This window comes from Prinia subflava, chromosome 4, assembly GCF_021018805.1.
Source record: "Prinia subflava isolate CZ2003 ecotype Zambia chromosome 4, Cam_Psub_1.2, whole genome shotgun sequence".
NCBI lineage: Eukaryota > Metazoa > Chordata > Aves > Passeriformes > Cisticolidae > Prinia > Prinia subflava.
This window is the reverse complement of record NC_086250.1, coordinates 36,286,567-36,313,390: the sequence shown is the minus strand read 5'-3', so window position 1 is coordinate 36,313,390 and position 26,824 is coordinate 36,286,567. Positions and strand designations below refer to the sequence as shown.

Genomic DNA, 26,824 nt, shown 5'->3' with positions numbered 1-26,824 from the left:
GTGAGGGAGAAGACAAGGCTTTATTTTAGAGAAGAAACAATAAATAATAAGTATCAAAGCCTCCTTGTGACACTTTAGAGGTCCCATTTCAATACCAACAGAACAGTTGAGAGTTGAGAATACGTACTTTGTTCATGTGCATCATACTGGTCATCAAATTACCAACGTAAAAGTTTCTCTGTACAAGTCATACCTTAGAAGAAACATAAATTGGGTCTTTACAGCCAATTTATTTCAGGTAAAGCTATGAAAAGAAAATCTGAAGTGTCAGATTCCCACTTCTTTTTCTATAATGAGCCTGTGAAAGTGCCTACACCACTGAAAGTAGCACAAGGACATCATACACAGAAAGAGGTTTATTACAATTCAATTTAACATTGTTTTTAATAAGCCATATCAGCTAAGACCACAGCTTCTGCACAGATTTCTTATAGAAAAAAGAAACAATTTGTGCCTGCATCTTTCTTTTTCCCACATACACAAACTCTTAATCTCAGGCAAAATTACTCTGCCAATCATACTATCATACTAATGCCTACAAACCAATGGCACCAGTAAGTCTTTGGCTGCATGTAAGCACACACACACCTCTGAAGTTTTCCCTAGCCCCTCACCAGATCCAATCCTGAATAACTGCTATATATATAAACCTGTTCAATTCTGAATATGTGAAATTATTGAAATTAAGGGAACCACATAGCACTAGAAATTGACAAGCTCAAAAATAAAAAACTGTTTCTGAACCATTATTTCCATATCTTTACTACTACAATAGCATTTAAGAGGTTCATTTCAAACTGATAAAAATAGCTTTTTCTCTTCCAGATAAATAATATAAAAGATTTTTTTTCCTGCTCGTGACTGGGAGAGGTGAAGAATAAACTTTTCCCATTAAAAAAAAATTAAGGCTACAGTAGGGAAAAATTTGGATCAGTGGTATGCCAGGCAAAATACTTTTCCAACAGCAAATTTTCGTCATGCTTCAAATTCTCAATTATGATACAGAAGAAAACAGTATTTATCCCAGCAACTACATGCAAAGATATATGCTAACTACTATGAATATATGTGCAAACATAATGTAGGAGATAGGAGTCACTTACTTGATGTTCCAGGAGAGTCTCTGTTCTCACCATGATGCTGTGTACACATACAATTGAGGAATGAAGAACAGCAAACATAAAAATCCAGGCCAGGAAGAAGCAAGTGCACAAAAAGCAGCAGCAGCAGCGGGAAAGAAGGACAATGAAAACAGTGTTAGCTCATAACTAAAATACAACGTGCACCTCAATGCCAAAGGCCTCAAGAGACTCCGCAGTTCAGAAAAGTTGGAGCAACAACTCTAACAAATATGCTTGTAGAAAAGCCGTTATTAGAAGCCATCATTAGTAAACAGCAAGTGGCTCAACCACTTCTTCTGAGTGGAAACTCTCCAGCAGCAATTTAATGCTCGTATGACTTGGTACACAGCATTTTTTAAGGAATTTTAAGCTGCAGTGGTTTCAAAAGACTAAAGCTTCAAAGAAAGCTGCAATAACACAAAATGTTTCCAAAACTACTTCACTTTCAGAACAGCATTTCAGAAGGAGAAAAAAAAAACCTTTAAAGCTATAAGTAATGTGCAAGCACCTACTAATGCTAGATCCAAGCCTAACTACTTTTGCGTACAAACACAAAATTTGAAGCCAGATTCAGTTCATCTACAAACACAGGTAACATTTGAAATTGCTTAGGATGCAAGACAAATAGTGCAGTTTTAAATGTAAGAGGATATTTTATGTCTAAGTATTTTCATAGAACCAAGTTGCATAAAATTCTCCCCCACTGAATATAGGCAAATATAGGCACTAAAGGAGGGTAACTACACAGTAATAGCCTGTATGCCTTTCTGGTATTTGATCTGGAATATTTTTTAAATCCTTGCTAACCAAGACCAGAATCAAGGCTAAGATCCCACTGTGCTCAGCCATGTACAGATAAAAAGCAAATTCTACTTGTGTCTTTAAGGATTTACTATATTTGAAATCTGTGAATAACAGAAAAGGAGAAAACAAGAATACTGCTCAGTGATAACATTTCCTCCTTTAAAATAGAATAAATCCAAACATGACATCTCTTCTATATCCCAAATAAACTTGCGCTCCATAAAGTGGCAAAATCCGTGCTCCGCTTTAAAGAGGATCCAATCTTGCTTCTCTTATCGGACTTAAAAGCAGGAAATGAAAAAAAGAAAAATCATAATCAAAATCTTTGCAAGCAGGGGTCTTGTCTTGCACTGCTGACCTCAAAATCCTCATATTTTTTTTAATCCCTCACATCTGCCTAAGGGTGTTAGATTTTAAATTGACAGTGCAATATGTAAATGAAAAGTACTGCAATGAATATACAGCAATTGCAGTACACATCATTGGAAAGGTGAGGGAACCCTTCTTTCCTAATTCTGCACTTTCTGCAACAGGACTTGTCTGAACAGGAAAAACTGAAATAAAATATAAGCACACTTGGCAAATAACCTTTTATTCCTGCCAGAGACTAAACTCAGGTCAAAGAGTGTTTGAAACCCATGAACTTACCAGACAGGTTTGGGTAGTAGTACATGAAATGTATTCAAGAATTCAATGGCTTTCAAGGCAAAGTGTTTATTCTTAATGGACAGATAACACACTGCAGACCAGAAATAGTTTATGTTCAGACTGGAACTGTCTTAACCCTATGCTTTAGATTCAAGAGAATAGTGGCTGACAAGAGAACAAGAAGCCTGCAGAAACTATAAGAGATCCAGCAACTGATTGAAGGACTGGGAGCATCGCTATTCAGCACTGGGCTGCTTTACTTGTCACTGGGAGCTGGAAAGCAAGAGAACAGAACTGGAAAAATACACTGTAAACAGACACACAGGATCAGAAGTACCTGAGACTCAGCCAGATGCTCGCTCGCAGTGCCTTACTTATGTGCGGAAGAAATGAGAGTGAAAAGGCACCGCAGCAGCTCCTGTCTCCCTGCCTGCCCTGCAAGCAGCCCTGGCCAAGATACAACATGACACCACAGAGCAGGGCAACCCGTCACCCGAGATGACGATGCAGGGGCTTTTCATGTAAATATTTTAGCATTGGGTGGTTAATCCTATGAACTGGTACAAACAGCTCCTATGCCAGAGGCTGAAACACAAGCCTGTCTAACCCTGCCCTTGATCTTCTCCAACTGACCTTGTGTTTACACACCAAACTCTCTCTGTTGCTGGTAAACCTCCTCTCTTCATCAGAGGTATTTGGGTCTGGGTATTTACCTAAAACCTGCAGAATATATATTTCTAAACACTGGTGTGAGATGTTAAGGTACTGAAATGAGACTGTTTTGGCCAAAAAGACTTTTCCATTTTCCAGTGGCCTACTGCACCTCTACAATCTGCAATTCGAGTCACTGCAGACTGGGGTTCCAAACAGCTCAGGGAACAAAACATGACAGTTTTACTATTTCACCATTTCCTCTGCAAAGAATGCTCTCAGGACATTCCTGTCCATCACCGCCCACAACTCTTACTCTAAATATACAAAATTAAGAGAAACACACACATACTCCCAGAGGCACAGCCTACCCTTGTTTTCACATTATATAATTGATGACTTTGCTTACAGAACAAGTCCTTTGACAGGTTCTCAACACTACATGATCGATTTCATTTCTACAGAGGCACAATTACTTTAAAATGTTGCTACCAAAATATATGAAGCCCAGTCCTCCTGCCAGTAAAGTTTTTGACTAAGACTTGGAAGTAAAACCAGCAATATAAATCCAGCAATATAAAGCATCACTTGAGACAGCAGCTGTAATTGTTCTTATGCAAAGATGGCTCACTTTTTCAAAAACATTATTTTTAGATGTTTATTTTTCAGAAACAAAGCTTATAACAACTTCTACTAAACTTAAGTTATATCTGCCAGGTTCTTCTAAAAAAATACTTTTCTTGTTGAATATTAGGGTAAAAGCAAAAGCATATGTCACACTAGCATGTCTGAATCTTATATTACAAAAGTTTTTTAAAAACACTGTTTCTACAATCAAAACATACAGCTTAACTTTTAACAGTTTAAATGAATATTCTAAAGCCAAGTTTGAGTTTTCACCTTGCTGAAGACAGACTTTCCCTGAAGGCCATCTCTGATATGTGTAAATCATTAAAATTAATCCAGTTAAATTCAGGACCACTGACCCAACCTACAAATCTGATCAATAAAAAGGACCTCTATTCAGTGCTTCAAGGAAAAAAGGTACTTTTATGTCTGTTGATGTATTAAGTAGCAAGGACTGACACTGACTGTACAAGTTATATCACAGGCAAATTATTTATTAAATATATGCCTTAGGTAAAATTAGAAGAGACTAAAAATTACTAAAAAATATATTTCAAAAAAGAATGATTTATACCATACATTTCCATGTAATGATGTACGTTCTGGAGCAGTGAGACTTAATTCAATTTTTATTTTAATTATTAATTTTCATTATTTTATAGAAAACAAAAACTGTTCTCAAACAAGAGCTCAAAGCATTTATTATTTTGCACTGTTTTAATGGTGTCAGACTACAAAAATAGTTTGCTGAGATGTCACAGCCTTTGCCTTCAAATTTATGTTCAGTACATATCAACCTAATTGTTAGACAGGAAGATCAGTTAATATAAGACTTTTGTTTGTATACCGACTCTGGAAAGGAAAGAGCACAGCATTGAGGTCTGTGATCTCCTCATCTTTTGTTCTTTTATAAGCAAGCCCAAAAAGCAAATTAGGAAGCTGACACCTCTAAGAAAAGTTTTTTCAGATACCTCCTAGAAACATCCCAAAGGACTTAAAAGCAGAGAAAAGAGTTGATCAGTATTCCTCATGCACAGTGCAACACATGTATTTCATATATTTTATCATGACAATGGAACTTAAAAAAACCAAAAAACAAACAGATTGCACCTAAAAGTCTGGAATACTGAAAAATTTTAAACATGATTTCAAAAAATTAAAATTTCTGAGAAGTATCAGGATTTGCATTGACTAAAAGATTTCAAAACTACTGGGTCAATCTCTCTTAAAATACATATGGTATTTCTAATATTTAATTTTCGCTTTTTTACTATGATATTCACTAGGCTGTATTGGACTACCAAATAAGCGTTCAAAAACGTTTTTAACACCTGTAGTGCAACACACAAAACTGGACATTAACTGCAATTTAAACAGACAATTACCCCACTGGCTGATACTTTGGTAAGAAATGCCTGAAGTAGCTTATTACAATATACCATCAGTTAAAAAAAAATATTCTGAGACGACACTTCAGAAGCATGTAGGATGAAAGGTAATCTATTGTTACACTTAGCATTCTTCTGAAAGAGTCTTCGTAAAACAGAGACTCACTTTGAGGTACCTTCTCAAGATCATGCTATTCTGAAGGCATGTCACAAAAAGAAAAGTAACACTTTTTATGTTACTTTGAAGTGTTTTGTAAACTGGTACTTTTTTATATATTTTGAGGAAACAAGGAGCACACCAACTGAAAAGACAGCATTTTTTTTAAATGAAAATACCCTACTGCAGAGCTGATAGTTGATACTTATAGCACATGTTGCATCTAAGATATAAATGCATGCAGCAAACCAATGAATTTGTTCATTACAGAAAAAAGCCAAAAATTTCTTAACACACTGCAAAACAGTTTGTCTCCAAATGCACCATTTAAGATAAAAACAATAATAAAACACTTTATCAAATTAATAGATCAATGTAGTAGCTGACTATCACAAATAAGGTTTATCAGTAATGAGGTGTTAAATTTGACCTTGACCTCAGTTAAAGAAAAACATATCCTATTTTGCTTTTGGGAGGCAGTGCTTTGGAAACTATAAAACATTTCCTGCTTCAGCAATTAAAGTGCTTCTACATGACACAGCTCGTGGAAAAACTAAACTCTTAAATAATTTCAACATTTATGATGATGATGATGAAGCACAATAGTACTCACTAGCCTTTCCAGTTTTTAATTGTGCTTAGAAAGAGCTTCACTGCCTCAGAAATTTTATGAATAGATTATCAACTCTTGTACCTCAGATTACTCTGATAACATATCATTATCACTCCTTCTGTCTTTTGTGCTCCTCATTCCAGCAAGAACATGATTTTTTCTGTTGTCAGTAGTCACTAACTAGCGAAGTGCCAATTAGACTGAGAGGAACACCTTTTTCCATTGGAATTCAGTCAAAATCCAAAAATCAAATCCAAAGTCCAAAAGTTTTTTGACATTCAGCCTTCCTGCCATGAGAGTCTCATAAATGATACTACATGATATTCCAAATGCATTCACCAGAAAAGGATCAATTCAAACTGAAAGTGAAGAGACTCAAGTCATTTAACCCTCTCCCTGCAAAAGCATTTTCACATTCATCTCATTATACAAAGGCACACTTAAGTTACTCACTGAATTTCTGTCCAGCTCCCCATCAACTGCAATGTTCTCCATGTTGAAAGGGCCTGTTCTCTGTCTCTATCAGTTACAGTTCTTCCATCCTGCTACTCGAGATCCTAGAGAGGAAAAGAAAAATGTAATAATTTAATTACAAGGCCTGAAATCCAGTAAATAGCTACACTTTCTCTTCCCTGTGTTTTAGGAGGCTAAATAGTCTTATATGGTAGCCACTGCATTTTACAGTACCTTGCAAAACATGAACATTTACCCAGAGAAATCAACTTAGGAACGGAGAGAATAGTTTCAGATAAAATGGTCAAAAACAAAAACTACTCACAGAGGCAAGCACTTACTTTTACAAATAAGGAAGAGCTATGCAAAAAAAAAGAAACCCATGGGTTTTGCCCTGCATTTCCTGTTGTTCCAGAGTTCCCAGCAGCACATCGCTCCTGCCACACCGGCGTGTGCATGCCAACTGTTTGGGTACAAAACAAAGCTACTCTGGAGAAGCCAGAGTGGAGATCTTCTGAACACAACTCCAGAAACAGCCATGTATTGCTTTGTGGAACCAAAACACAGAAATTGAGTAATATGTGCAAGCCAGCACCTTCTGTGGCACAGCAGGCACTCATCTGGGGGTCACCACACACAGCCAGGAAGCAATGCCGCACTCTCTAGGCATTTCCTATTTACTTTTTTTGCAAGAGAATGAAACTACCACCAATCTTAGCATTCACAGCATATTTAAAGTCATTAGTGAGACAAGCACACACCCTGGAATCAAGCAAAACTTGGTTGAAAAAAAGGGCTTTAACCATTGACTTGTTAAGCAAGTTTCAGGAGAGGTGCAGATCAAAGTGGGATGCCTATTGAAATGTCCAGCTACAGCCCATTACTCTGTGTCTCTCCACGACCCCCATCAAACAAGACTGCAGTGCATGAGGAGTGTGTGCTTACCTGTTCAAAACAGTACAGCCAGTACCACGCAGGGAGAAAACCCTGTGGGCCCACCCTCTGCAAAGCCGCGCTCACTCTGCCCTTCCTGCCAGCCACAGCAAGTGTTTGATCAGACAATTAGCCAAGGACAATCTTCTTTCCTTTTGTCTTGGGTGGGGTGAGGGGGCAGGAAGCAGCTAAATTACAAACTCAATTGCTAAACCAACACTTGTGCAAGAGCAGGGGTTGGTGATTTTTGGCTGCTCTGTGGGGCAGCACGGAGATGGTGATTTTTCTTTTTTTTTTACACTGTGTTAATATACTGCGCTTAATCTATGCACCAAACTAATGGTAAGATATAGTAAAAACAGATTAAGTGAAGACAGAAGGGTGAGGTGGGAAGACACATCACAGTCTCTCCAGGGATCCTGAGGAACATCTTGAATGCAGGAGGACGGGAGAAAGGCAAACAGATCACCAGAATACACAGGATCTTCTCAGGAACAAGGTCTGTCTCAGGAAACTGGCACTCATGAAAGCACATCTCACTAAAAACAATAACCATTTATTCAGCTGCTTTCCATGTTTTATTATAATTGGGTTTTGGTTTTGTATTATGTAAAGCAAGTTAGAATTTTCCCTCAGGAAAAAACTTACAGCATTAATACACTCTAGGTAATTACCATCACATATGCCAGTAAACCACAAAAGAAACCATTTAAAAAACAGTTCAACAAAATGACTGTGTGCTAACAAAATTGCAAAGTTACAAGTTTTCTGTTGTATCACCCACAGTTTTCTATGATTTAGTCCAATGAACTGAGGAGGACCTTGCTCAAGCACCTGAGTGATTAACTGAGGTGGCACATAACTGGGAAGCATGGCTAGATGTTCTCACGTAAATTAGAAACAGTAGACATCTGAAAGGAGATGACTACAAGTCATTAATTTGCATTAATGAAAGGAAAGACGCCATTATCATAGAAAGGAATTCACCCTAAAGCTCTGTTTCCCAGAGCAGCAGGCACTGCAATCCTTACCTTCCACACCCAAACATGAGATACAGAACTGGATGATGATTTTTGATGTCTGTTCCTTGTCATGCCTCCCGCACACACCCACTTTAGGTTGTCTTATTAGCAGCAAATTCAGCAACACCAGACTGCATGCATATTCAATTTGCAGAAACACCAAACTTTTAAACAGGATGAAAAATGAGTGGCATTACAAACAGATGCCAGCACTGCTATTTAAAGCAGCTTTTTAGCTTTTTTTAGTTACACAAACCTGTAGCCATACTCAAGTTATCCAAACGAACAGATATTTGCTGACAGCAACATTCAGCCTAAAACACTTTTAACCCATTTTTATATTTAACATTTTTTAACTATTTATTTATTACTGTCAATGCTCCTGGTGTATTCTGCTCCTCCATCTGTTCACATGACCACAGCCTTCCTTATCTTAGTCTCAAGAGCAGTACCACTAGACAGGTACCATAAGGTCTAATTCTTAGCATTCATGATCACTTGCGGTCCCAAAGACTTATAATCCAGCACGCTCCCAAAGGCTGCAGAGAAGTTTTCTGAAAAAGGAAGGAAAAAATTCTACCTGCTCATGTTTAAACAGTAAAGCAGGTACAGAAATGGTTAAGGATTACCTTCCCCCAAGCTGTTTAGCTTATGAGTAGACAGCCAGCTTGCCTTATTTTTCTTGGCAAAATGAAGGCTGACAGTGAACAATATTGCTTCTGTTATATGCCAAAATAAATACAAAGGAAGGAAAAGGGCTCTCTCAGCAAAAGGATATTGCCAAAGAGTCAAGTAAGTATGAAATTGGAGAACAGATTTATTTTGAAAATTACAGAATGCTTCTAACCATCTGAGCCCCAAGGCTCTGGAACAGTTTTCCAACTAATGTAAGGAAGAGGAATTTTTTTTATTTGGCAATGCAGCCAGGCTATTATGAAGGGTGCTTCCACAAGCAAGCAAGCAAGCTCTTTTCACTTTAGCTAATCCAACCATTAGATTTGAAGATAGAACCTCAAATGTATAATTTTATTCATTTGGGGTTTTTTTAGCTTTTGGGGAATGTTCATGACATGCTTTTGCTATTCTCTCTTATAATTGCAAGTGTTTGCAGTTTGGTCAGGTTGAGGTTTTAATTAACAAATGTTCCTTCATAATCTTAATTCCTAAAAGCTTAAGTGTTCAGGAAGGCACACACAAAATGAAATTATTTGAAAATAACTCTGTAATGGCATCCAGCTATTCAGCTATTTTTCCTTGACAGCCAATGGATACAATCAGGCACTCACAAAGGTATTTCTTACTTTAAAGCACTGTACCCATTGGACAAATCCTGCCACAAAATAAACTCTTTCTCTCCAACTGTGAAGAAAGTTGAACAAATCAAAAACATATATTTAAAGCAGAAGAGGAATGTATTCCTCTTACCACACAATCCATAACCTGTCCTGTTAACACCTGTTAACACCTATTTTTGCTGATGACACCAAACTGCGTGGTGGAGCTGACAAGCTGGAGGGGAGGGGTGCCATGCAGAGGGACCTTGGCACACTTCACAGTTGGGTCTATGTGAACCTCAGGACGTCACTTCCACAAGGCCAGGTGCAAGGTCCTGCATCAGGGCTGGGGCTATGCCCAGGATGAATACTTACAAGCACAAATACCCAAGGCTGGGTGGAAAATGGGTTGAAAACAGTCCTGAGAAAAAGGAACTGGGGATACTGGTGGATGAAAACTAGACATGACCTGGCAACATGTGCTTGCAGCCCAGAAAGCCAACTGTATCCCGGGCTGTATCAAAAGAAGAGAGGTCAGAAGGTCATCCACCAGGTCATTTACAGATCTACTCTGCTTTCGCAATATTTATATTTGACATTAGATATTAGAAAGAAAATTCTTTACTGTGAGGTTGGTGAGGCACTGGAACAGGCTGCCCAGAACCGTGGATGCCCCATCCCTGGAAGTGTTCAAGGCCAGGTTGGATGGGGCTTTGAGCAACCTGGTCTAGTGGAAGTTATCTCTGTTCATGGCAGGGAGACTGTAGCTAGATAGTTTTTAAAGTCCTTTCCAACCCAAACGATTTTGTGGCTCCATGTTAACAGATTGCTTCAGCCATTGGTAGTTTTTGTAACAATTTGCTTTTCAGTTCATTGCACCTCGAGAATAGGAAAATCCTCCTTAGCTCTCCCAGGAAAGAAAAATATGCATCAATGAAAGCTACTACTCTGCATGAACAGGATCTTTTCTAACTATCTACACACATGCATGCTGAAAAGTCCTATGGAAAGACGTAAGAAAACTCCTGCCCATTAAAAAGATAATTTCACAAGCCATTAAATGGGTGTCTCAGTACTATACTGTCACCCAATATTCTCTTAGATATAGTTACACAGACCACAGATCGAAAGCAGCACAACTTAGGTGCCTTGGCCATGACGGAAACTGTGGCAGCAAAGCTTTTGTTCAGTCCTGTAGAGATCAGTGAAGTGGATATTGCAGTGTTCTGCATTGACTTACGCATTCTCTATGTTAACCACATTACACAAGCTTTTATTGCAGGGTATGTTTAACTAAAGGGGTTATTACGCAATGCAAGGCCCTTTTTCTGCCAGCATAACAAGAGCTCATCACCAAACATGATATTTGTTCCAGGCACAAGAGAGTTTAGCCTTGACACTATGGCAGTAATACCCTATTGGTGGTGCATTTATAACATTATATCATAATTCAATTCACAAAAGGACTCTTCCTCCCCTTCTCCCACATAAGATTAGCTTCAGTTCAAACACTTCACTATAACTGGAGAGTTTCATCAAGAGGCCCCATTTTACCCACAGAAATTCCTGAATTTCAGCCACAAAGTGCAAGTGGTAGAGATGATCCCTGAATCTAATACATTTTTTTTTTAGTCAATGGACCAAGTTACTTGAACACTTGCACAGTGTATCATATAGGCAGGTTTTAGCTTTCTCCCTGAGGACTATCACCTAGGGTCATTAGACAGGGCACTTACACTGCGATACTGTTTGGTGATCTGTCACAGTATCACAGTACCCTCCTCTTGCACTCCAGCACCAAACCTCACAGGCAAGGGCCAGCCTCTCTGTGACCTGCCACCAGGCTGCCTGGTGACATGGCTGCTGCCTTCTGACCCAGCCTTTCCAGAGGGGAAGTGTTCTCCTGGGCTCTGACCCCCAAACTGACTGAAGCTCTGCTGGATGCCGGCCTTCTTTTCCCTAAAGCCTAAAAGAAGTAGAAGTATTTAAATTGCCTGCAATGAGCATCAGATAAGAACATACTGTAATGTTTTTTAAGATGACAAAAGTATAATACTACATTGACTTTAAAGATCAATGAAGCAGCAAGCAAAGGCAAGGCACACTAGAAGAAAAGTAGTTGTCTACATTGATGTCAAGAAGGGTAAAAATTCACCTAGGTTGTTGCAGGAAAGCAGAGTCACAATAGTACCAAGGAAATTTCACAGGGAATCAGAGAATGGTTGAGGCAGGAAAAGACCTCTGAGGGTCATCTTGCCCAAGCCCCCTTTTGCAGAAGGATGTCTAGACAGCTTTTGAGTATCTCCAAGGATGGAGACTACACAAACCCCCTGGCCAACCTGAGCCAGTGTTTGGTTGCCTTTCAAGTCAAAAAGTTTTCCTGATGTTGGGATAGAACTTCCCATGTTTCTGTTCGTGCCCATTGCCTCTCGTATCATCACTGAGCACCACTGGAAAGAACCTGTATCTGTCACTTTTATACCCTCCCTTCAGGTATTTATACACATTGATGAGTTCTCCCTGAGCCTTCTCTTCTCCAGGCTAAACAGACCCAGCTCTTTCAGGCTTTCCTCACACAAGAGATGATTCAGGCCTTTGATCATCTTCACAGCCCTTCACTGGACTCTCTCCAGCACATCCACATCCCTCTTGTACTCGGGAGCCCTGAACTGTACCCAACACCCCAGACGTGAACTGAACAGTGCTGAGAGGAAGGATGATTATTCTCAACCTGCTGGCAATGCTTTGTCTAAAGTATTCAGGAACACCATCCACCTTCTTTATGGCAAGGGCATGTTATTGACTCACGTTCAACTCTCTGTCAGGATAACCCCAGGTAAGCAGTTCTATAAGGTCCACAAGGAAGTTTAAGATAATACTCTTGACAAAGGTATCTAAGTGCTAAAACAAACAAAAAAAGAACAAGTTTCCTAGATATTCAGAACTAACTACAACAGTTATAGCTATCTATAACTCCTAAGAGGTATAGGATTAAGAGATAGTTTTAAGAGATTAAAGGAAATCTATACCCTGAATTGAACTAGGGTGATCAAACCAAGGCTCTCAAAGAACCCAAGTGTCTTTCAGACTATTGCATGGCTGCTGAAGGCACTTCCACTTTGCTCCATGCAGCAGGGGAGCAGCAATAACAGAGAAGGCTATAGAGGGTAATATGTCTTACTCTCCAGGCCTTTGAATACCAGAGGAAGAGGAGCCTCCTGGTTGTAGTGCAAGGCCACAGATCATTTTTCCCAGCTAACAAGTCTGCACACCAAGTACACATCACTATCAAGCTACAGATCAGGCCAGCTTCTTGCACATGACACAGTGCCACTGCATGTCAAGTACCCCGTGTTTATTGAGATCAGTTCCAAGAAAGCAGGAACTGAAGCAGAGTTACTGGTAAAAATGGAGGAGGGGCAACAGGGTCAAAAATTCAGCAAAAGATCTGGTAAACAAAGAAATCACAACTTTTTTCTCAACTCTCAAACTAAGCATCTTACACTAACAGGAACTTGGAAGAACTGGGAACTGGTTGATCCTGCAGTTCTAGAAGAGAAATGTGAGAGTTGTGTATATCTTAGGCTCAATTCCTTCTACTGTGATGTCAGTCCAACAGGAGAGCTTGACAAAACCAGTAATTATATATGGAATTCACAGATGAGAAACTGCATAGTTACATTAACTCTGAGTTGCAATGTTTGAATGCTCAAAAGTCTGCTACAAGTATAAACACACTAGAATCAACAACTGCCTCAAGTTCCCAAGAACACTGTGGTCACTTAATGCTATCAGCCACCAAATCTACCCTTATGAAACACTTCCTTCCACCCCGAGTTTCATCACCTGCCTTCCCATTTCCTGAATAAACAGTCCATATGCAGAGCAAGCTGTTTCCTCTGTTTCTGTATTGCTGTTTTCAGAAGGGAAAAAACCATCAAATATACCAAACCATTAAAAAAAATCCATAAAAGCTGAAATGTTTAAGAACAGGACTTGAAAACATCTCTCATCTGGAAAAAACCTGGCACAGTCCAGATACCTCAGCTATCTTCTGAGAGAGTTACATGGCAATGAAGGCCAAGGAAAGCACAACATTCCGAATACTCACTGCAACTTGAATAATTACTACCTTAAACTGGGTTCCACAAACAAACTTGTCCTGAAAAAAATGAAGGTGTAAAGAAAATATGGCAAGAGCCACCTACAGGTACTAAATCCCAATGCTGTCTCCAAAAGCTTGAGTTCCTAGGGTTCTGGAGCCCTTTGGCCATTGAAATATGCTTCAGAGATCCAAAACTTATCCCAGTCTTCACAATAAGTATTCTGCAAGACCATTCCCATGACTCAAGAGTGTTTGGTCTTAACGGCAAAAATGTCTCTTTCTTCACTTAAAGGTGTCTAGTTACCTGCAGTATTATACACTTCGCCTCCACGGGTCATTTTTACCTAGGGCTCAGTCTAACTTTGGAGCACAAAAATAAGAGGGGCAATAAACCATTTATTTTGTTCATTTAAGAGCAAACCTATGAAATTTCGTAAAATATTCAGATGATTTTTTTTGTTTCATTGTGAAGTAGGAAAAGATTTATTCAAACCTTACAACACCAAATCTAGCACTTTATTTTTGCATACTTTTTTTTTGTTACTTTGCTGCAGAACTAACCAGCAAAATAACTAAGTGGGTGTCATACACAACTTTAATACAAGGTAAATTGGGCAATGACAGTCTTGATTTTGAAGAAAAAAGATGGACTAAAAGTAGGTGGTTAGAGATATTGCAAACCATATTCCTTTCAAAGCTCCATCCTGTGATTTTCTTCCACATCTGTAAAGTATAATAATAATAATAGTCTCCCACATGGAACTCTCTGTCTTTCCTATCTCCCATTTAGGCAGCTGTATGAAGAGGCAGTGTGACACACTCTGCTAGAGACAGCTGGAAGGGACCGAGAGATCATCAGTCCTCCACATCTGGTCCTTACCACCTCTTTCCCCACTGTGAGGTTTTTCTGAACTGCTTGCGGACTTGTCTGTGCAGGTGCTCCCTTAACCCTCTTCTGTCAAGAAGAATCCCCATTATTGCAATTTATGTTAAACAGACACTCACAAAACGTGTATCATTTAAACTGAGCTAGGTCATGGGACTTCTGCAGGCCTGGCACCACAGGGACACAGCTGAAGGACACCTCTTCACTCACCTCCACTCCTACCATAACAGCCTGGGAAAGCACAGACTGTGCTTACAGCTACAGACAGCCCCAACACCAACTGCAAACTGCTTCAGGAAATGAAGGGAATCAAGCCAAGGCAAAAGGAAAAGCAATGATGTTGTTGTTGAAGGTTTTTCTGAAATTAAAAAGTAAGTTAAAGTCAGCAGAGATGTTTCCACAGACAAGAGGGACAGGTGGCAGAACAAATCCTTCTGATGCTGATGCCAAAACAGAATTAGTTGCCCTCCAGAGAGAACAAATAGGTCTGGATTTCTTCTGTATGGAACTTTCCAAAACAAAACACAAGACTATGAAAAACACTGTAAGAATATAAGAATTCATTCATTGTGCTGAAAAAGCCTCAATAAGAGGATCTTAAAAGTCTACTTTAATACATCAAATGATGTATCTAAACATTTTTATTATAATGAGATCATAGATACAAAAATATTTTAAGTTTCATCTGCAGGTCAAGAATACAATCTACTTCATAAGGAATAGAGTTTCAGAAAGCTATTCTGAGAGTATTTAGAAACAACTGCAAGTAATCACACTACTACAGACCAATGAATTATTAACTGCTAGATAAACTATATGTGACTAGATGAGTCCTTTTTTATCTACTGCAAATAAAGCAAAAAAAAGCTTTAACTACCATAAAGTTTCTGCATTTCAGAATCTGCAGTGATGTTGCTTGGATGAATAGGCACCAACACACAGTTCACTGCCACATCAGATGCTACTACAGCCAACTTCCTCTATGAACATAAGATTTTTCATTAAATGAATAGTATACCTCCAAAACTGAGCCAGTGCAAAGATCAATTCTCTAATGGCAATTCTACCAGGGTTTTAGTCCTTCCTTCGCACTATGTATTTTGCCACCTCTGAGAATTACAAAGAATGCTCAACCTATTTTCAAGGGTGAAAGAGACCTTAGGGTCTCTTTTAAATTTTCCTAGTTATTGAAAGGACACCTTAGGTGTCAGATCTCCCAAAGACCTATCAGCACTGAACCACTTTTCTGTAACCACAATGGCTGTTTCAGCAAAGCAAGAACTGAGATTACTTCTATAATGAGCATCATGAATACATTTCACAGGAACTCAGTTCAGAGAGTAACTACAATCCTAATTTCTGCTCTAAACTGAAATAAATGAAATAGAAAAATTGTTCCAAGATTAAAAATATGAAAGAAGTCTTAACACAGACAAACAAGTTTCAGTTGAGCTATGTTGGCAGTAATACAGTTTTGTTGTGTGAGAGGCTTCTAAAAAACAGGCTTTCTGCAGGCTTAAATGTAGATCTTTCAAACAGGAACCTTATGTTTATTCTCACATACAATTCATTTTTCTTATTTTAGCAACAGTGTCTCTTCTTGACATTAAAACAGAGTTGATGACATAATAAATGGCCTTCATTTCAATTTCTTTTGGCAAGTGGTAGAAGGTAGTTTACACAAGTTTAAGATACAGGATATCTGTACAAGAATTTAAGAACAAAAGGTCAGAGTAACCTACTGCAATAGGAAAAACCCTAGAAATCCTAACTTAAAGCAGCAGCAGGTTCAAACAGGCAGTAATAGTATCTGGTTTACACATCATGGTTTATTAAAGAGCTTTAGAAAGTCTAATTTAGATTTCCACTGGTTATGCCAAATGTGGTTTTTCTCACTTTAATGCTAAAGTAAAATGAGCTGATGAATCCAATTTGCTTTTTACATGTCAGTGCTGTTCTACACAATCTCAATTCAGGATTTTTCGTAGGTTTTTTTGGCAGGGTTTTTTTATTATTATTATTTGTGTTTGTTGATGGTTTGTGAGGTTTGGGGGGGATCCTAGGGAGGAAAGTTGGGGGTTTTGGGGGAGGTTTTTTGTTGTTGTTCTATAGGGGGTTTTTTTAATATACGAGAAAAAATATTACAAAGAGACTTCATACAGGCTTAACAAAAAATAGTGTTTTTAGCACCAAGCTTGTCTTCTGAAGCTATTGAATAACTGTTGATCAACTTTGATTTGGAACTGCTGCAACAACCTTGCATAGTTTTTGTTTAATAGGATGAACTAATAACCCTTAAACAACACAGCCTGATCTACAAGAACTGTACAATATTACTGCATTACAGACTTGCACATAACCTAAAAATAAACCTCTTGTTTACCTACCTATTTCTATTTAACAAATTACAAGCTCCTCTATGACATTTCTTTGGGCAATGAGAAGCACCTGGCCTGCCACAAAAAACAACTATGGATGAATTAAAAGCATCATAAAGTGACAACTTACCTGCAATTCACACCCTTCAGAAATCAGGGCAATATCACTGCCTAACGTTAGTCAGGCAACTGCTCACACTATTTGCAACAAACAAGCAACTTATATAAAATGCTGGGAAGGAAGGATGCAATACTTTTAAGTTCAAACAAATTCTATTGTCATTTTGATGATAAATAAGGGAAAGAATAACTCCAAGATGGAATGTATTTCTTTTTTAAAAGGAAAAAACTACATCCTTCTCTTTCACAGCATTTCCATATTCCAATATTGTCTCCCAACTGACAAGAATTATCAGTTAACAGCATATTATAATTTACTTTCATATTTACAACATACACAATGCCAAGATAACACAAGTTTAACTACCAAGGTAATATTAGCATAAAGCAATTCAATACCCTGTATCTGTGCCAAAGCAGTTAAGTACACCTCTATGTATAATGTTACACATTTTATTCCCTAGAAGGAAGCTTACACGTGCATTTTCAAGTTTAACATGTAGGAAAAGAATGAAACGCTAATTTCCATGCTTCACAAAGTAAACGGAGGCAGGCAGCAACAGCTCAGAAGCTGTACCTGAACAAAAATGGATGTGCCAACCCACCCATAGAGTAAGAGTGTGTTCCTGGCACATCCCACCTCTGAGGCTCACTTTCACACTCTGCACGGAGATGTCAGAACAGCTGTCACAGATACAAACCAGTCCACTTCAGCAGGTACAGTGTAGTTACAACTACAGCCTTTAACTTTTAAAAACTATGATTTGTCCAAGAAATCTTATCATGAACATGTAGGAGACTAATAATTTATTGGTTTGGGTTTGTTTTTTTCCAGAACTGTAGAGCAAAAGCCCCTGTAATATTGAGTTTAATGACAGCAACAAGCACACAGAGCCTCTAATGTCAAAACCAGCTTGGCACACACAATCTTTCGCATAAGAAAGGATTTTGCTTCTTCATTTTGTAGCCCTCAACAAAATTCACAGGATGAGCTGTTCTCTTTCTGATGATCACAGCCTGAGAAAAAATACCAAAATGCCAGTAGTTCTTAACAGTGGCACATTTTACACTCACATGACGTCTTCCAGAAAGTCTGTGAAATTCACAGCTTCAGCTTTTTTATATCCAAATTGTCTGCAACAGACACAGAATATGAAATTAGGGAGTAAAAACTTCAGGAGTGCTATTAACTTAATAAAATCCAGATTAAATGTGAATTGCCAGCTAGATATTTCAAAGCCATTTATACGCACCAAACTGTAAAGTAACTGAGACACCCATCAAAACCACCTAACCAAGACAAGCACACGAACATTCCAGTTAAAGCATGAAGTAACAAGCAACTTCTCCCGAAGAGAGAAGCACTATGCAAACACTTGACATACAATGAGAATTGACTGTTCCCAAATGTTGATAAGTATAATTAACCTTCTAACCCTGTCTTTGGCCTTGAACATTAAATCTGAATTCATACTGAAAACCAATTAAAATGCTAAGCAGTCTGTCTACTTTGGGACTGGAGAATAGCATTCAATTAAAAAAAAAAAACAAAACCAAAACACCATATCACATAGCACAACTGTCTCCTCATACACCTTCAAGGATCTGCTAGCCGTTTTAGTAAAAATCATCATTCATAAATAAATCTAATTTATTTATGAAAGACTCTTCAATTCTCCATGAAGATCCTGAAACAGGCTGATGAAGGCAAAATTGAAGGTTTAACAGAAAAAATATAGCCACAGAGAAAAAAGATTAGGATGATCTAGGTGGGCTATGAAGTTTGATTTTGCCTTTAGATGCTATCTTTAACATTTTCATTCAAAGAGCTTAACTTCCCCCTCTCTCATTCATTCTGCCTTTTAGATTGACTACTGACAAGGAAATCTACTTTTATGTCACCCAACCTGCTTTTTTTTATGTCTGCCATTTTGAAATTAGTAGAACAATTAGACAGGCAGAATGAGCTAGAATTCTTATTTTTCCCTCTAACTTCTTTTCTACATCATAGCTATTTCCTCTTACAAAAAAAAAAGTGTACTTGCTATGAAATTTAGATGCATGTGACTCTGTGATGATCGTGTTTCTTCTAACTTCACTTGTTCAACAGAAGGAAAAGTAATCAAAGTGATTTCTGATTCTCTAGTGAATCTGAACTGATGAGTACCATTTTATAGTTACTACTCAGTTTTAACATCAAAATTTTGTTTCAAATGATATATTCCAGTGTTACAGTGTAGTATAACTGCATGCACTATTTGAGTTCAGAGTGGCATTGATTATTTTTTCTTCCCTGTTTTTAGAGTTTATTTTTAAATATACAGGATATATCTGCTTAACAGGCATCTGTTCCAGTATTAACAAGCTTAAATTAGCTCTTCATTTTGAAAACAGGTCCTTTATGAAGTGGCTGAAAGTCAGAATCATCTTCATGTCACATTTCATGCCTTATCATTTCCAAGGAGTTCTCTCGATGCTGTTCAGTTATCCTTGACAGTGCTGTAGATGGCAGCATTTCACAGCACTCACCTCCCCGCCCTAACCTGGGGCTAAGGACGGCAATACAGGGAATACCGTAAGGGTGCTGCAAGAATCTTCAGTTCAGCCATCCCCACAACATACCATACACGGTAAAAAAGAATACAAAATGCTTTAATTTGAAAAGCAACATTTTCAGATGACTAAAGAAATGTACCATAATGCCAGTCAAACAAAAATGTTAAGTTACCGCAGGTAAGATCATCCTTAAAATAGAGATCCACAATAAACTGTTCCCATGTATGGGATTTGGGTACACTCAGATATTTTGTTTCAGATTACCAAAATAAAAATCAAGTTTTCCATAGTAACCTCATATTTCTGACTGGAAAGTGCTGTTCTAGTGCAGCTGTACATCTGGATTGCCTGGGTTTTCACTTTATTTGAAACAGAGACACTTTCAGAAAATAACTGCCTACACAGAAAACATCTCAGTTTCACTGCTAAAATACAGGTCTAGTCTGTCAGCAACACATTTTCCACGCAGAACCCCGCAAAAGCAGTCACTTTTGTCTGGAAGCTGACTGTTCACATCATGGCATGCATGGCACAAGCTTCACAGGAATGAACAACCACTCACTCCTGGAAAACATAAGTAACATGAATCCAAGTATATATATTTCTTTGACTTCCAATTCCCTCTCATCCTAAAATTTTAGCAGGAGTTACAAAGGTGAAGTATGCTATATCCCACTGCTACAATTCTTATGGGTTCTGCTGCACATGCCAGAAGCAGACTGAGGAGCAATCCGTGCAAATCCCATGCCACCATCACGGTGGGTTCACATCCTTCCATAATGGATAGAAAAATGACTCCATCACTAGCAAGTCAGTAGCTTTAGGAACCACCTCAACAGCAATTTTAATGCTCACCCAGATAAAATCCATCTCCCAGCTGTCAGCCTCATTATGCATCTCAAGCAAAGTACATAACAGCTGCCAAGGACACCAAGCATGCAAGCTCGACTTTGAAATGCTCACAAATCAGAATTCGTAGGAGTCGAGCATTTCTATTCCTTATGAGGAAGGATAGCCTGCTAAAGATCAAAATTCTGTCTTTGCTACTCAGCAAAACATTTGCTGGGAACTAGAAGATGCATGAGACACCAGAAACAGTAATGAAGGAGGAGCAGAAGCCAAGACAATAATGTGTCATCCTCATTAACTCAGGAAACAAAGTTCAAGGCTGTAAGGGGGAGCAGACTGATACCACTGCATTCCAGAAGAGTATCAGCAGTAGGGCTCCTACAAGTGCTGCTCAGAGCAAATAAACTTATGCTGATAACAACTTCCCTGGACTCAGTACTGGGAGGAGTAGAGTGTTACTAATTTTGCTTTATAGCTTATACTTGCAGTAATTTGTTTGAGGAGGGAGGAGACGCTGGCATAGGCACCTGAACTGCAGCTTCTCCCACACTGTTACAATAGCATGATCTTTGCAAGGTAAGCAGCAAAGTCTGTCACTCATGGGATTCAACTAGAGATACTTAAATTTTCACAACTGCAAAATATCCATGCATCATGCAAGCTTCCGTCAGTGAACACTCGTATTTTTCTCCAGAGAAAGTGAAGTAAATCACAAGAACGTGGAAGAATGCTGCTAAGTTTCTGAATTGCTGAGACAGGCAGGACAGCAGCAAAGAAGAAAAAACAAATATGCTAATATATGCTTAAATGAAAGGAGGGAGGTGTGTGATGCTAAAGATAAAACTTTTTTGGACACAGAATAAAGCTGGGAAGAAGAAAAGATGTTGAGAAGTGTCAGACAATTATAACCAAAACAGTTAATAACACAGGTCTATCACTTAAAAGAGGACTACAGCAAGACAAATATGGAGATAAACGTATTTTTTTTAAATCACAGAACATTTCAAGCAAACATGAACCCTGCAACAGGAAGGCAATGAAGGCTGCCAGAGTTCAAGTGGGCTTCTTTTCAGTACTGATGGCAATAGCAGCATTGTGTCACAAGAAGAGGACAGATGCTAAAAGGAGTTGGAAAATGGTACCTATTATACCTGTGAGTGGTAATAAAAAAGCCTCATAATTTCTTTTCTTCTCCCTCACCACTCAGCTCTTGCAACGCTTGACACTGGAGAAGAGAGTGAGGATTCAGTGAGAGCTGTCAGGCTGAAAGGTAAAACCCTGATAACCTATGCACACCTTCCTGCACTCAGGTCCTTTTCTAAGGCTTCACATGAACCTTGTTTAGCAATTACTTTTTGCTCCCCCACAATTTCCCCTGTCTGGGCTGCCCTGGTGCAGAACACATTGTGCAGATTGCAGGTGGTCAGCTATAGCCAGTTACAAGTCATTAAAACACCATCTGCTCCCTGACAAAAACAACAACAAAAACCCACCAACATCCCTTTCCTCCTTCCCTCCATCCAAAAATTTACAGAGATGCAAAATCAAACATCTCTTCAATCAAACATCTACATCTCTATAAAGGCACTAAACTATATTCTGAAAATTATTCTATGAGCCACGAGCTTGCTTCCACAACATCTCCCCCAAAACCTTAAAGCCAAATGAATCACAACAGATGCTACTCATTTGGCACAGAAGACAACCCAAGCTTCTTAAAATCTGCATTTATAGATAGAAATATCTGCTAAGCAAGCAGTTTATGTTTTAATCACTTTCAAGAAACTAACAGTCAAAAAATCCCAACCAAACCATGCCACAAAAAAACCCCAAACTGTTTAAATGCACTTGTTAGCTAACACTGGAAACCAATGCATTTTTTTAAACCCACAGAAATGTCTACAAAATGCCAAACCGAATCACAGTTCAAATTTACATGTGATACCACAGCCATGTTTCAGCAATCACTTTTGAACACTAGACATTGAAATCAACATCAGGTCTGTCTCACCCTAATTTCCCTTTCCTCCTCCTGGGCTGCCAGCACAAATGCTTTTCTACATATTAAATTCACAAAAGGTCAACTGCCAGACAACAGTCCTCGTACAGAATTAAAAGGAAAAACAAGACTCACTGTATTTAGTTCTTAAGAACAACACACAGTGAAGTTACCCTTAACACTGCTTTCTTAAAATGCAACAAGCCTTAGCTTCCTGAAGTTTAAAATTAAACCCAATAGAGCCAGAAGTTTGAGAAACCTGAGCCTCCTGTTGCTGCACAGCAATACCAAGTGTCCACACTGTTACAGAAAAAATACTGGTTTTTTTTCCAAAAGTAGACTAAGCCATCTAATTTTTCTGCTGGATCTTCATCAGCCTGATCCATAATATACTGTTGCAAGTTCTGATGAAGAGACAGGAAGATATGATTTTTAACTCTTCTCAGCATGAGAAATATCATGCTGGTAAGTATTTCAGATGCATAATGAATTCTTGTACCTGTAATAAGAGGAAGAAGGAGTCCACAAGTTATTATCCAGAATAATTAAGGAACAGAGTTCAGAAATAAATCCATGTAAGGGAACAAGGAATGAAAATGCAGGAAGATAGACAAAGCTACATCTGCAATATATTTGTCTGAGATTCCCACTGCCAAATACCTAATTTATATAGGATGTAATGACAGATAATTAATTTCTCTTTTTGAATGAAAGACTACAGGTGATACTTCGAAGCATTCAAAGAAAATAGCCAACTGGAACAGCACAGCTCTATGTTGACTTTCATCTTACTCTGTTCATGCCTCAATTCCATCTATGCTGCTAATATGACAAATAATAAGGTGGAGATTATTTCAATATATTTACATTAAGAGATAACACAAGTCCAGTTCATAAGGTTATATTTACAAAAACAATCTATCAATCACGGAGGAAAGTGACTTAAGCAAAAAACCCCAGTTTTCTTCATTTCATAAAGAAGGATGAAATACAATTTGATAATTGATAAAATAAACACTAAAAATATGTGTATTGAATTTCTTTTCTGGTTAATTAGTAGCCAAAAATAAATATTTATACTCAATAAATGGTGCAACATGCAGCCATCAATTTCTTACGCTTGAAAAATAACCACCACCTATCAGATCTTTAATCTTCTTTTTGACATAAATCAAACTCTGTTTAGGAAGAAGGTAGAAATCAACAATAAGATATACAAGGAAACTTTTTAAGTCTACTGAAGACAGATAATGTTTATAAGCCAAAATCTGGGGGAAAAGTCAAAAAGCTTGTTTTAATTCAACAAGGATGTGTCTCTGAACACCAAAGTAGCACAGCTTGTAGCATGTGATCTGACAGTGACCAGAGCAGAGGTCTTCCACAAATTTAAAAAGAAAGCAAAGCAAAACCACCAAGCCCTCTCAGACCACAGGCCTCATTTCCTTACACCAGTTCTTCGTGTACTTAAGAAAGTATGCCTCCCTGCTCCAAGCTGGCAGCCAAACAGAGCTGATGCCACTGAAGAACACTGATTATTACGCTTCAAAGAAAAACATCCTTGTTAGTGCATGGAGATGAATATTGAGCAGCGTTTTTTGAAGCACTGACAGTAAGTGGGTATAGTTAATATTTAATTAAAGTAGCTGACATGATACAGATCCATCTGTACACTCTCTCAGGTTTATTTTTCGGCAGTTTCTCCTTCACTTTTTAGGGCAGCTCATTGCTCTCTGTTCTGCATTCTACCTTGATTAGAATGTATAAGCTTTCTGTTTAGTGCTCCTTCGCCTTAGCGGACTTTTTTTTTAATTAAAGAAGAACTTTCTTCATGAAGGAAGAACATTTGTTCTTGTTGGTGATTTCAGAACTCTCTTAAAAATTCTGCATATGCTCAGTAATTTTGTGCATTACTTAAATAGATGGAATTGTCATTTCTGTAGAGGAGATGCTTTCTGCTTGCCAGTATCACAGGCCTCAAGTCCATGCCTTTCTCTGATGACTTTCTATCCCAGGTATTTTAATGTAGCTATTTGCAGCAAGATTTATCCTGACCATTTTCAAGGCAGCACATGTTGTAACAGTTAACTACAATCCTGTTTGTAAGCCAGAATCAAAGTACTGTTTGAAAAACAGCAAGCAGTAAATCTTTATAGGTAGCTTCGTGTGGGGTCCTTAATTCTATGTACAAAACAAGATCCAAATGTTAGCTTATTAGCTTCTCTGCACAACCAAAGTGTACATTTTAACTACTGATGAGAAATGACAGAATTGTGATTTCAGCAGAGGAAATATGTAATATAAATCTTCCAGCCTCCCAGAGATCATAACAGACAGCCCAGCAAGACCCTTAGTGTTAGAACTGTAACTTTTCATGTATTGTGTAGATTCAATGTAGATTTTTTTAAAGACACTAATTAAAGCAGATATACTTTCAAAGTCTGCAATTTACATCACACAGATAAGCAAGGTTGTTTTACTTACCCATACCAAAAACTTCTTTTCTTTCTAAAGGAGTCTGCAAATAAAATGAAGGACTGCAGGTCACAGCTACCCCGACTGCTGTGTCAGGCTGAAGGCCTAGCTGGGAGCCCTGCACTGAGAACTGCCAGCTCGCAGTTTACAGGAGGCTATCTCCTTCTAATGTACTGCTAGGACACTCCTTCCTATGCAAATATATGCATGCACACACACAAATCATATTCTACAAATTCAGCAAGTCCTTGCAGCAAAGCAGACACTACATGGGCCCCGTATCACATCCAGACAGCACACACCTGGGTGTCTAACACAGGCAAGCATACCACCTAAAGAAAAGAAAAAAACTCTCCTCCAGCTAGTAGTCCTCCACAGTGCCTGATCTATCTGGAGAGAATGCCCTCTTCAAAAACTATAATCTCCTGAAAAACAGCTAAAACCACAGTTAGTCAGGTGGTACCTAGAGCTATAAGAAATCAGACAGAAAATTCCCTGCAGCACTTTAAGGGTGATTTTTGTAGGAGAGCAAGGCAGAGGACAGATGGCAAGCATCCAGTGTAATTGGAACAGGTAATGTAGCTGGAACTGCAGATGAAGACAGACCATATCTCACAACAAGAAAAAGCAGCAATCCCAGATGTCTTTTCCTCAATAAAGCTACCAGAAGGAGGCCCTCACCATCCTGCTTACACAGAAAAAAATGGACAGAAGAGAAGCAAAAAGGCTACCTCAACAATGGCAGAGCAGATGCTATTAGGTTAGGAAAGTGATGCAAGTGGTCTTCCCTCATAAAAGATACTGCTCCATTAGTAATGTGCACATGACATCCACTTTAAGTACATTAGACATCAGCTACAAAAGCACAGCCAGATGTCACTGTTCAGTGACACTAAATCCTATCTGCTACTTCAGGTAAGAATTTAACAGTATTCTTCAATCATCCTCCTTCCCCTCTCCTGAATATTGCCAGAACTTTCATGACGTTGCCTGAACTGGAAAAGTATATAATCAGGGACAAAAATCAGAAGCCAATACAGCATTGTAAGGTTCCTACAAGAACCTTACAAGCACACAAGAAATGGAAGGAGAAGAGTAGCAGATTTCTTATTCAGAGAATCACTCATGATCAGCCATCTAGAGAGCTGGAAAATATTCAAGTCTAAAACCTAATATTGATAAGGAAATTTGTCCTTGTAGACCTTGTCCTTTGGCTCCCCAATATAAGACCTAAATGACTTCTCCTGTTGCAGAGACCTCTCTTTTTGTCTCCCAAACTGGAAAGAGGGCATTAAGAATAATGAGCATTAAGAGAAGAGAGCATGTCTGCATTATCTTCTGCTGCAGCATAATCAATCACTCAACTGTACAGTCATACTAGCAATATTTAACATGTTTTCCAAAATTATATTGTCTAGCATACTATTTACAGAATAAATGTGTGGTGGCTGTACAATACATGCAACAAATCCACTGAGATGAGTCAAAGCCAAATTTTCGCTCCATTTGGCCCAGGTTTACAGTGCAGACTATTAACCAAGTTTAGCTGATGTACAATTATCTCCAGTGTCAATATTGTTCAGAAACAGAACAAGCTATTAGAAACAAAGAATTGACACTAAGCTGATGTCAATTTGTGGCCCAAGCCTACATAACTTTTCCTTTGCAGTTTTCCCTCCCCATCACACTAGCTGTTATTTGATATTTTCAATAAATAATTTTAATCATTTTTTTGTATTTAACTCTGTATCTAGATAAACTTTGTTTC

General features: G+C 38.3%; 1 protein-coding gene across 8 annotated transcripts in view; it reads right to left on the bottom strand.

Moving 5' to 3' along the window:
• OSBPL8 (oxysterol binding protein like 8) overlaps positions 1-26,824 on the bottom strand; it is an 83,287-nt gene that overhangs the window by 48,660 nt on the left and 7,803 nt on the right. For 2 of the 8 annotated variants that reach the window (XM_063396425.1, XM_063396428.1), the window contains exons 2-3: positions 6,463-6,566; positions 1,104-1,140 (exon numbers count right to left, since the gene is read on the bottom strand). In XM_063396425.1, coding sequence (XP_063252495.1) covers positions 1,104-1,140; positions 6,463-6,504 — 79 coding nt within the window. In that variant the 5' untranslated portion in view covers positions 6,505-6,566. Of the gene's footprint in view, positions 1-1,103; positions 1,141-6,462; positions 6,567-6,803; positions 6,826-7,407; positions 7,564-26,824 lie in introns of those variants that run through there. The other 6 variants (XM_063396432.1, XM_063396431.1, XM_063396426.1 and 3 more) reach the window with 5 other exon arrangements.